This window comes from Bombina bombina, chromosome 2, assembly GCF_027579735.1.
Source record: "Bombina bombina isolate aBomBom1 chromosome 2, aBomBom1.pri, whole genome shotgun sequence".
NCBI classification, from domain to species: Eukaryota; Metazoa; Chordata; class Amphibia; order Anura; family Bombinatoridae; genus Bombina; species Bombina bombina.
The window spans coordinates 1,201,073,665-1,201,086,283 of NC_069500.1; the positions used below are offsets into that span (position 1 = coordinate 1,201,073,665).

At 36.1% G+C, this 12,619-nt stretch overlaps 1 protein-coding gene across 4 annotated transcripts in view; it reads left to right on the top strand.

Annotated features, from left to right (window-relative positions):
* Positions 1-12,619, top strand: part of FGL1 (fibrinogen like 1) — a 174,841-nt gene that overhangs the window by 88,006 nt on the left and 74,216 nt on the right. For 2 of the 4 annotated variants that reach the window (XM_053703907.1, XM_053703908.1), the window contains exons 3-4: positions 6,428-6,611; positions 7,426-7,585. In XM_053703907.1, the coding sequence (XP_053559882.1) occupies positions 6,428-6,611; positions 7,426-7,585 (344 nt within the window). The remainder of the gene's footprint in view (positions 1-6,427; positions 6,612-7,425; positions 7,586-12,619) is intronic. The other 2 variants (XM_053703909.1, XM_053703910.1) reach the window with 1 other exon arrangement.

Genomic DNA, 12,619 nt, shown 5'->3' on the forward strand with positions numbered 1-12,619 from the left:
AAGTTAAAATGTTAAAAGGACCATAAAATGAATTGAAATACATTGCAGTGAATTTCAGACACCATCAGAAACATTTTTGCAATAAACACGTTTACCACAATGCTAACTGCTAGGGTATTTAGTTTTAAAGTGTACATAAGCCACAATTAGCTGTACAGCCAAGGTGTGCATATTGCAGAAATGCTACTAAAAGTATTAGACAGTACCTGGGAGTAGCTGTCCTGTCTGGCAGTTCTAACACCAGATCAGTTTCTTCTTTTGTGGAAGCATATTAAATGACTATATACCATATTCTGATAATGAATTCTGTCATTGGCCTGGATTCACTTAAACTAATTAGTGAAAGTAATTTCTCACAAAAAAAAAAAATCACCTCAACACCACAGCTGAAAAACTGCCCAATACAAAGAGATGTGCAGCAGCCCCTTGTCACAGCTGGCAGTTATGCTTGTACCATTTTAAATTAAAAGGTGGCTCATTGATATCTAAAGAGTGAATCAAGGGGGTGCTTATGCTTAGCTATAAGGGGTAACATTTCAGGGGATTGGACATTTGGCACCTCTTGCTCCCCTACTCCAGACACTATTAGTTCTAACCAAAATGAAATCAATGTGTAAACTTTACGATAACTATTATTAAAATGTATTTAGTGCCTCTGTATGATAATGTGTATGTCAGGGAATGTACAGTATATCAGCCGTCAAATATCAAGAGTCGTAAATAACTCTAAAAATGTAATTTTATGCAATCATTTTAGGTTATTTAAGGTAAGAGAACTCGTTTACCTGGTACCAAGAGATTACATTTGTCAGTTTATTGCCATCAAAAGCTTATAAAGAACAATTGGAATATCAAGACATACTGTATTTCTATAATATATTAGCATGATAAATGTTGTCTGAATACAGTTCTTGTTTATTAAATCTGTCAAACATGTTTTTAGATATAAATACTTGCTTATGCTTGCTGTTCCATAAGCCAGTCTATTGGGTTTTCCATTGTGTGAGAAGAGATTAAGTTCTCTGCAGATCCATAACAAACTAGCAAAGGATAATCCCATGTCATTGGCCTTCAAGCTATAATTTATACTCAGCGTTTCAAAATCTATTATAGATTACTCATGTCAGTGACTAGGCCAATTATTCTCAACCATGTTGCTGAGACACCCTGAGGTGTCAACGTATTCTGATAGGCATTTCATGTAGAAATACAGTTAAGCATGAAAATATCCCAAAAACTCTCTTAAGGAACATAACATTTTTAAAATTTGCTTCCCCAAAAAAGTATCCATAGTAACTTATGTGTGCACTGTACATTATTATTTATTTTGTATATTATGCAAATTAACTAGTATATCATTTAATTTAAATTTTAATGTATTATTTGTTTTGTATATTCTGTAATTTAACAAGTATTTATTTTAATTGAATATTTATTTTTTATTTTTTGTATTTTAACAAGTATTTAATTTAATTAAAATTTTAATTTAAATAGTGTTTTTCTACCACCCTATAGAAGCTGAAGTGGACCTAGTATATTGACCGCAAAATGTTCTATAAATTGATTGCTTAATCAGTACAGGAGCTCATTTACACCTGTACAACCACTGCAAAGGAGATAAAATAAACACACTCAATTGGCTTTTGAAGGGATATGTCTTTGCACTGTAAAACAATGCAAACTTTGCTAACAAAATATCGCCTAGATTACGAGTTTTGCGTTAACAGGGGTGCGGTGCTAACGAGCAGTTTATGCTCACTGCTCACTTACAGACAGCGCTGGTATTACGGGTTTTTACAAACCCGGCGTTAAACGCAAAAAAGTGAGCATAGAGCAAAATTTAGCCCCGTATCTCACCTCAATACCAGCGCTGCTTACGTTAGCGGTGAGCTGGCTAAACGTGCTAGTGCACGATTTCCCCATAGGGATCAATGGGGCAGAGCCGGCTGAAAAAACCTGCAAAAAAGCAGCGTAAAGCTCCTAACGCAGCCCCATTGATTCCTATGGGGAAAATACATTTATGTCTACACCTAACACCCTAACATGAACCCTGAGTCTAAACACCCATAATATTACACTTATTAACCCCTAATCTGCTGCCCTAACATTGCAGACACCTACATTATATTTATTAACCCCTAATCTGCTGCCCCCAACATCGCCGACACCTACATTATATTTATTAACCCCTAATCTGCCGCCCCCAATGTCGCCACAACCTAACTACATTTATTAATCCCTTATCTGCCGCCCCCAATGTCGCCACCACTATAATAAAAATATTAACCCCTAAACCTAAGTCTAACCCTAACCCTAAAGCCCCCTAATTTAAATATAATTTAAATAAATCTAAATAAAATTACTACAATTAACTAAATAATTCCTTTTTAAAACAAAATACTTACCTATAAAATAAACCCTAAGATAGCTACAATATAACTAATAGTTACATTGTATCTAGCTTAGGGTTTATTTTTATTTTACAGGCAACTTTGTATTTATTTTAAATAGGTACAATAGTTATTAATAGTTATTAACTATTTAATAACTACCTAGTTAAAATAAAGACAAATTTACCTGTAAAATAAAACTTAACCTAACTTACAATTACACCTAACACTACACTACAATTAAATTAATTACCTAAATTAAATACAATTAATTACAATTAAATAAAATTATCTAAAGTACAAAAAAAACAAAAGACTAAATTACTGAAAATAATAAACAAATTAAAAGATTTTTAAACTAATTACACCTAATCTAATCCACCTAACAAAATAAAAAAGCCCCCCCAAAATTAAAAAAAAGCCCTACCCTACACTAAATTACAAATAGCCCTTAAAAGGGCCATTTGCTGGGCATTGCTCCAAAGTAATCAGCTCTTTTACATGAAAAAAAATTACAATTCCCCCCCAACATTAAAACCCACTACTCACACAACCAATCCTACTCTAAAACCCACCCAATCCCCCCTTAAAAAAAACTAACACTAACCCCCTGAAGATCACCTTACCGGGAGACGTCTTCACCCAACCGGTCCGAAGTCCTCAACGAAGCCGGGAGAAGTCTTCATCCAAGCCGGGCGAAGTGGTCCTCCAGATGGGCAGAAGTCTTCATCCAGACGGCATCTTCTATCTTCATCCATCTGGCGCGGAGCAGGTCCATCTTCAAGACATCCGACGCGGAGCATCCTCTTCAAACGACGGCTAAACACAGAATGAAGGTTCCTTTAAATGACGTCATCCAAGATGGCATCCCTTCAATTCCGATTGGCTGATAGAATTCTATCAGCCAATCGAAATTAAGGTAGAAAATCAGCCAATAGGATTGAACTGGCAATAGGATTGAACTGGCATTCTATTGGCTGATTGGAACAGCCATTAGAATGCCAGCTCAATCCTATTGGCTGATTGGATCAGTCAATAGGATTGAACTTCAATCCTATTGGCTGATTGCATCAGCCAATAGGATTTTTTCTACCTTAATTCCGATTGGCTGATAGAATTCTTTCAGCCAATCGGAAATGAAGGGACGACATCTTGGATGATGTCATTTAAAGTCACCTTCATTCTCTGTTTAGCCGTCGTTTGAAGAGGATGCTCTGCGTCGGATGTCTTGAAGATGGACCGCTCCGCGCCGGATGGATGAAGATAGAAGATGCCGTCTGGATGAAGACTTCTGCCCGTCTGGAGGACCACTTCGCCTGACTTGGATGAAGACTTCTCACGGCTTTGTTGAGGACTTCGGCCTGGTTGGGTGAAGACGTCTCCCGGTAAGGTGATTTTCAGGGGGTTAGTGTTAGGTTTTTTTAAGGGGGGATTGGGTGGGTTTTAGAGTAGGGTTGGTTGTGTGGGTGGTGGGTTTTAATGTTGGTGGGGAATTGTAATTTTTTTTCAGGTAATAGAGCTGATTACTTTGGGGCAATGCCCTGCAAAAGGCCCTTTTAAGGGCTATTTGTAATTTAGTGTAGGGTAGGGCTTTTTTATTTTGGGGGGGCTTTTTTATTTTGTTAGGGGGATTAGATTAGGAGTAATTAGTTTAAAAATCTTGTAATTTGTTTATTATTTTCTGTAATTTAGTGTTTGTTTGTTTTTGTACTTTAGATATTTTTATTTAATTGTAATTAATTGTATTTAATTAAGGTAATTAATTTAATTGTAGTGTAGTGTTAGATGTAATTGTAACTTAGGTTAGGTTTTATTTTACAGGTAAATTTGTCTTTATTTTAACTAGGTAGTTATTAAATAGTTAATAACTATTGTACCTAGTTAAAATAAATACAAAGTTGCCTGTAACTTCAAGTTACACCTGTAACTTCAAGACTCGTAATAACAGCGGGCGTTAAAAAGCAGCGTTAGGACCGGCCAACGCTGCTTTTTAAGGCTAACGCAAAACTCGTAATCTAGGCCTAAGTTTTTAAATATAAGCTGCGCTTCCCAATATAACATAAAATATTTCACAAAAGATATAGAACATACATATTAAAATACCATAAGAAGTAAATGGTATTTAATTATGTGAACAATGTGTTATACAGAGAATATAAACTAAAGTTCAAAAGCGACCTGTATACTAATAACCAGATCAAAAGGTATCACACCTGTTGGTATGTGAGATCCTGCATATGATAAAAGCAGAGGAAATGTCTTTTCCAATAAATGTCAGTGAAAAAGGTGTAGAAAATTCCAAGGGGTAGCCTCAGATAGCACTGTCAGTAGATGCTGCTCTAATGATACTGAGAGGACTGTGATCCTCCTCCCAAATGGAACTTGAAAGACAAAAACAGTAAAAGAGTGCACACCACTCTAAGGGTAAAAGTATTTAATTTAAATTATGGAGCGCAAGTAAAAAATAAACGTACAGAATTTAAACACAATAAAGCGTATAGTGAATATCACCACAGAGTCTCCGTTACAGGCCAGATGAGTGTTAACTTCTGCCGCTCAGTTCTTCCGGCAGTCTAAGCGCAACCAGAATGCAGTGAAGACTTGGAGGTGCGGGGCTACTCAAAGTTGTTATAGCCTGGGTCAGGAGGGCGTGTGTATAAGGTATATAAGATCATTGGGTATTTTTAAACTCAGGACAACATTTAGAAACTATTTAGCAAGAGAAAAAAAAGTCAGGCAAATGCTTTAACATAGCCATACATACATTTCTAAAGATGGATATGTATGTTGGTCCCGAAACGTCACAATATAGTATATTTGATTTACATTGTTGTCCACAGTCCAGTGAGTGCTTTCAACTTTTCATTTTTTACATACCTGGCTACAGCACCCTGGCAAGTTGCGGTCTGTTGGTGAGAGTGCATATACTACAACAAACTTTTACCTATATATATATATATATATATATATATATACCTGTCTATAAAAATAAATAAATATATATATATATATATATATATATATATATATGTTTATATGTGTCTACATATGAATTTTATGTATATAGATGTGTATATATGTATTTAAAGACAAATATAAACACATAAATACATATGTAAACATATATAGAAGTGCATTAGAGCCCTTTGCAGTTAAGTAGATAAAAACACATAAAAGCATATGTATGCAATATTCATATTTAATAAAGGTTTTAACTATGTATTTACTGTACATATTTCACATTCCAATGCTCTTCACATAGCATAATATGTTCTATGTATTTATAAATAGATATTCCTATATATATTTGTATATATCTATACCTTTATATAATTTTTATATATAGGTATAGATATATATTATGCTAAAATACGATCATATATATGTATAAATATGAATTTATGAATAAATATGAGATATTCTGCTATGTGAAGAACATTGGAATGTGAAAAATTTATATTTTTATGTGTGGTTAGCACACTTGAGAAAATTTGTTTGTGTTAGCGCAAGAGTGGGGTGACTTCTATGGGGCAATACATTAACGCAATCACGATATTTGAAGTTCTGTTTTTGTGCGCATAGGCTCAGCACGGAAAAACCTTTTTACTTTTAACTTGTAATATGAGAGCAAACCAACGCACGCAAAAAGTTTACTTCTTAATAGCGCTCCATCAGTAATCTGGCCCTTAATATGCACTTATTCTATAAAATGTTCTGCTTTTGTGCGCATCGGGTCAGCGCGCAAAAACCTTTTTACTTTCAACTTGTAATACGAGAGCAAACCAATGCACGCAAAAAGTTTACTTCTAAATAGCTAAATAGCGCTCCACCTGTAATCTGGCCCTTAATATGCACTTATTCTATAAAATGTAAATATTATCTTTGTTACATCTGTATAATTACGATTTTCTGCTGATAAATGAAACATGTTGGGTTTTTGGGGGGTTATTTTGGTAACACGTTTTTGAGGCAATATCGTTTTTTTTTTTTAATTTTCTCTAAAATGAAAAAAGCTATAAAAATGTTTTGTTATAAAGCAGGCCCTGGAGAGCTGTCTGCAGGAGCAGCTAAGGCTTAAGGCCCAGGTGAGAATTCTTGAACACCAGGTAAAACAGCAGCACATTAAGATCCAGCATATGTTGCAAGAGAGAGAGATCCAGTTAATGGACAGAGGCGATGAGAATCGTGTCTTTGATCTTGGTGAAAAAAGAAACTATGCAGGTATGAATGGTCGCAGTTCCTTACTCTGATGACATCATCATGTCCCCACAGCACTGAAAACCACTACTAACATTACCCGAACTGCTAACACTTAAATATAACAGAGTCAATTACATTTGTCTGTGCAACCAACTATTTGTACTCAAAGCCTTGCTCTTCTATCCAAAATGATAATAATGTTTGTTTGTTTTTTGCCTTAAAGGGACATTCCAGCCAACATTGGAATCCACATGGCTGCATTTCAGTTTTGAATAAAAGCATTTTTGTAGTATACATATATTAGCAATAATGCTTCTAATAAAAGCTATAGATGTGTATTTAAGTATGCACCGTGCATCAGCATTTTAACCACAGCACTTGCTCAGATAGCCTAAGGTAATTGTACCATCTGGTAATGACTCAGTTTGTTAATTGCTGACATAATACAAGCCCCACTGGTGCCATGAGCAGCAGCAGTGTTTAAAAAGCTGGTGCACAGATAATATCTAGCTATGTTTCACATGCACTTGCTGAGAATAATGTTAACACTAAAACGATGATATCTTTAATTAGAAGCATTCTTGTCAATATATTTATATTGCAAATATGTTTCTATGAAAAGATGTAATTCATCTACGTCCATTTAAATTTTGACCAGAATGTCCCTTTAACATTCTTTAATTGATTTTGTGCCATTTAACATAATTACTGATTTTACCATGGAGCAGATATATAGTTATAAAGGTTGATTTAATTATGTATTGTATTTTCAGTGGTTTCTATAATAGTTAAACTAGCAAACCAATTTCTTGAACTTCTTTTTTTCTGTTGGTAGATTGTGCTGATATATATAATGATGGCCACCAACTGAGCGGTTTCTACAAGATAACCCCACTGGAGAGCAACACTACATTTTATGCTTTCTGTGACATGTCTGAAGGAGGGGGTTGGACTGTCTTTCAGAGGCGTTCTGACGGAAGCCAAGACTTTTACAGGTAAGAAGAAAGCTGGGCTATTTTAATTTTTTTGAAAATATAACTCTGAATAACATTTAATTTCCTGCCTCTAAGTTAAATCACTGCTATACTACTGATGTTCATATACCTTTTTTAATTAAGTAATGTGAACACATTTTCAGATCATGCTTGGTGGGCCAGAACAGTATTTATAAGTAAAGTCAAAATTAAACTTTCATGATTCAGATAGAGCATGTCATTTTAAACAACTTTCCAATTTACCTCTGTTATCGAATTTGCTTTTTTTTTTTCCCAAAGGTTCCCAACGATTCAATGGGGTATGTTCCACAACAACTTCCTCAAAGTGAAATGGCACTGAAATATTGTAGTTAGTAGCAAGTTGTAGAGTGTTACCCTGATTCACACATTGTTATGTTTACTTGGTTCAAATAAACCCTTCCACTGTTTAACTACTACTCACTTCTATAGAAAGTACCGTAGTACCTGTGCGCTTCCCGGGCCGTAGTCGCCTTCTTGTCTGCTCAGGCACTCAGGTGCAGAGGTGCTCCGCTTTCCATGCGGTACGCTGGAAGTTTTACTTCTCCTCCTCTCACCATCTTGGCATCTGGCATTGCAGCGTATGGCTGGCCGGGCTACCGTGGGTGCTCCGATGATGTCATCACAATTTGCTGAAGCCGAGTAGGGACAACAAAGGCTGGCAAAAATGGTCAATTGTGCTGTGGCCCTGGATCTTCTGGGTAATGTAGATACAAAAGGAAGAAAGGACGATCCATTACTCAGAAAAAAGTAAAAACAAACTTTATTGTCAAATCTTTAAAACAGGTAAGGGAAGCTCCCAATTGGTTCACAAAGCAGGCGCAGCACTGTGGCTTAAGCGTTTTGGCTGTATAGCAGTAGTCATAGCCTATAGTGCTGTGCCTTGTGTTAACATTTAAAACAGCAAGAAAAAATTGATTGGCTGTAGTTAAGAACATGGTTAATTGAGATAACGCCAGCTGAGTCTTTAACTGTTTCACTGTCAATTGCTAGCCATGAGATTATATTATTGCTGTGTAGTGCATTATAGAACACTAATGGTTCATATATATATATATGAACCATTAGTGTTCTATAATGCACTACACAGCAATAATAGTTATTTGTTCCTCTTGATATGAAGTAGATAAAATAAATGAAGTGTAGTCATTGATATCTGGAAAGATAGCAATAACATAATATTTATAAGCGGGTGAAAGTTCCCGCTATTGATTCTGTACTATTGCATTTTAGACATTCTTTTAGGAGATATTTATGTAGCAAAATTTGTTCCCCTATAATCCCATGGCTAGCAATTGACAGTGAAATAGTTATGGACTCAGCTGGCATTATCTCAATTAACCATCGGCTAGATTACGAGTGTTGCGTTATGAGTGAAAAAGCTTCATAACAATGCTTTTTCACTACCGCCAGTATTACGAATTTTGCAGTACATCTGTACCGCGCACTTTTTTGGCCGTAACGCAACGTAACTACCCACCTTTCAAAAAGTCCTTTTTCAATGGGACTTCCACAGCGCCGGTATTACGAGTTTGCCTGGGATGCCAAAAAGTGAGCGGTACAGCCTATAACTACAAGATCCGTACCGTAAATTGAAAGTCAGTAGTTTTACGTTACAAAGCCATAAACTACCTATTAACCCCTAAACCGAGGCCCTCCCGCATTGCAAACACTAAAATAAAATTATTATCCCCTAATCTGCCGCTCCCGACATCGCCGTCACTATAATAAACATATTAACCCCAAAACCGCCGTACTCCCGCATCTCAAACACTAGTTAAATATTATTAACCCCTAATCTGCTGTCCCTAACATCGCCGCAACTCTGCAACTCTGCTGCACCCAAAATTGCTGCCACTATACTAAAGTTATTAACCCCTAAACCTAACCCTAAGTCTAACCCTAACCCTAACAACCACTAACTTTAACATAATTAAAATAAATCTAAATCTAAATAAAAATTACAATACCTAAATAATTCCTATTTAAAACTAAATACTTACCTATAAAATAAAACCTAAGCTAGCTACAATATAACTAATAGTTACATTGTAGCTATCTTAGGTTTTATTTTTATTTCACAGGTAAGTTTGTATTTATTTTAACTAGGTAGACTAGTTAGTAAATAGTTATTAACTATTTACTAACTACCTAGTTAAAATAAATACAAATTTACCTGTAAAATAAAGCCTAACCTGTCTTACACTAACACCTAACCTTACACTACAATTAAATCAATTACATTAATTAAATACAATTAACTAAATTACAAAAAAAATTAACACTAAATTACACAAAATAAAAAAGAAATTATCAAATATTTAAACTAATTACACCTAATCTAATAGCCCTATCAAAATAAAAAAAGCCCCCCAAAATAAAAAAAACCCTAGCCTAAACTAAACTGCCAATAGCCCTTAAAATCGCCTTTTGTGGGGCATTGCCCCAAAGAAATCAGCTCTTTTACCTGTAAAAAAAAATACAAACAACCCCCCAACAGTAAAACCCACCACCCAAACAACCAAACTCCCCAAATAAAATCCTATCTAAAAAAACCTAAGCTCACCATTGCCCTGAAAAGGGCATTTGGATGGGCACTGCCCTTAAAAGGGCATGTAGCTCTTTTTCAGCCCAAACCCTAAGCTAAAAATAAAACCCACCCAATAAACCCTTAAAAAAAAACTAACACTAATCCCCGAAGATCCACTTACAGTTTTTGAAGACCAGACATCCATCCTCAACGAAGCCGGGAGAAGTCTTCATCCAAGCGGGCAGAAGTCCTCAACGAAGCCGGGAGAAGTCTTCGTCCAAGCGGCAAGAAGTGGTCCTCCAGGCGGGCAGAAGTCTTCATCCAGACGGCATCTTCTATCTTCATCCTTCCGACGCAGATCGACTCCATCTTCAAGACATCCGCGCGGAGCATCCTCTTCTGACAACGGATACTGAAGAATGAAGGTTCCTTTAAGGGACGTCATTCAAGATGGCGTCCCTTGAATTCCGATTGTCTGATAGAATTCGATCAGCCAATCGGAATTAAAGTTGAAAAAATCCTATTGGCTGATCCAATCAAGGATTGAAGCAAGGATCCAAGGATTGAGCTCGCATTCTATTGGCTGTTCCAATCAGCCCTTACCTGTTTTAAAGATTTGACAATAAAGTTTGTTTTTACTTTATTCTGAGGAGTGGATCGTCCTTTGTTCCTTCTGTAACTGAAATATTGTATCCATACACTGTGATATAAAGTGTAGATACTCACAGTATAGATTGAGATGAACGGCTCCTCAGGTGTTCAAAGAAAGGAAAAGATTTTCACCAGCTTTTGATAAAAAGCAGCTTTTATTTGCCCAATAAAACCGTGTTTCAATGGTCAGTGCCGTCTTTTTCAAGAGCATTCACAGATGATTTGCTTTACAAACCGTAGCATACCTTACCGCCACGCAGGCGGTCTTAAATACAAAGTTAAAGACGCTACCCGTGATCCCATTGGTTGGGGGACTGGTTTACACACGTTCACATAAAAATACAAATTAAAAAAACTTCCTAATATCTTTGAACAAAATATTGACTTTTACATCCACACTGCAATAGGTATATAACATTCTTGTTTTTCATGTAATTCCTTGATTTCAAAGGTTTTTCCAATAACAGAGGAATTAAATGTTTTTTGTGTTCTTCTTGTATAGTTACATCCCTTACATTTCCCACATGTAAAGAAGCCTTTCATTTTACTAATTTGTTGGTTTTGTTGGGGGGCTATACCTTTAATCATTTTATTTAAAACCATCTCCACTTATAAACACAATTACATGTCTTTATATAGAATATGGAGCCCATTTATCAAGCTCCGTGTTTCTAAAGACCGCTGCTCCATAACCTGTCCGCCTGCTCTGAGGAGGCGGACAGACATCGCAGGAAATCAACCCGATCGAATACGATCAGGTTGATTGACACCCCCTGCTAGTGGCCGATTGGCCGCAAATCTGCAGGGGGTGGCGTTGCACCAGTAGTTCACAAGAGCTGCTGGTGCAATGCTGAATGCGGAGAGCGTATTGCTCTCCGCATTCAGCGATGTCTGTCGGACAGACATTTAATAAATAGGCTCCCAATAAGTTGTCTTTAATGTTCTTAGGTGTTTTTAGAACATTGTCTCTTATATAAAGTGAACATCAATTGAGTACGTAGTTTGGATAAATTTGCTGTCTTTATATAAATAACTAGATACTTTTTATTTTTCTACTTTATGGGATCGTTATACAATTAACTAGATACATAGCCGATGATAAAACAGCATTTCTTAATATCGCATGTTTTCGATTGGACATAATTGAACATGTGACCAAACAGAACAAGCGGACCTGATTTGAAACTGGTACAAAGAAACGGCTCGAAAAGGGAACTGAATTATTCTACTCTTAAGGATTGGTTAAGATTTTTTTTAAATATAATGAATTTGATTGGTCACTCTTATTTTGTATTTAATTAGCGCTTATGAAATATTTTTTATTTTTTTATATTTAGTAGAGATCGGTGAATTTTATTATATAATTTTATTGTGTAACTTTAATAGTTTATTAAAGATAATAATTAGTTGAGAGTGGCACTATTAAAAGCTAAAAAGTGTTAAAAACTAAGGCCTAGATTTGGAGTTCGGCGGTAGCCGTCAAAACCAGCGTTAGAGGCTCCTAACGCTGGTTTTGGCCGCCCGCTGGTATTTGGAGTCAGTGATTAAAGGGTCTAACGCTCACTTTTCAGCCGCGACTTTTCCATACCGCAGATCCCCCTGCGCCATTTGCGTATCCTATCTTTTCAATGGGATCTTCCTAACGCCGGTATTTAGAGTCGTTTCTGAAGTGAGCGTTAGAGCTCTAACGACAAAACTCCAGCCGCCTGAAAAAAGCAGGAGTTAAGAGCTTTCTGGGCTAACGCCGGTTCATAAAGCTCTTAACTACTGTACCCTAAAGTACACTAACACCCATAAACTACCTATGTACCCCTAAACCGAGCTCCCCCCACATC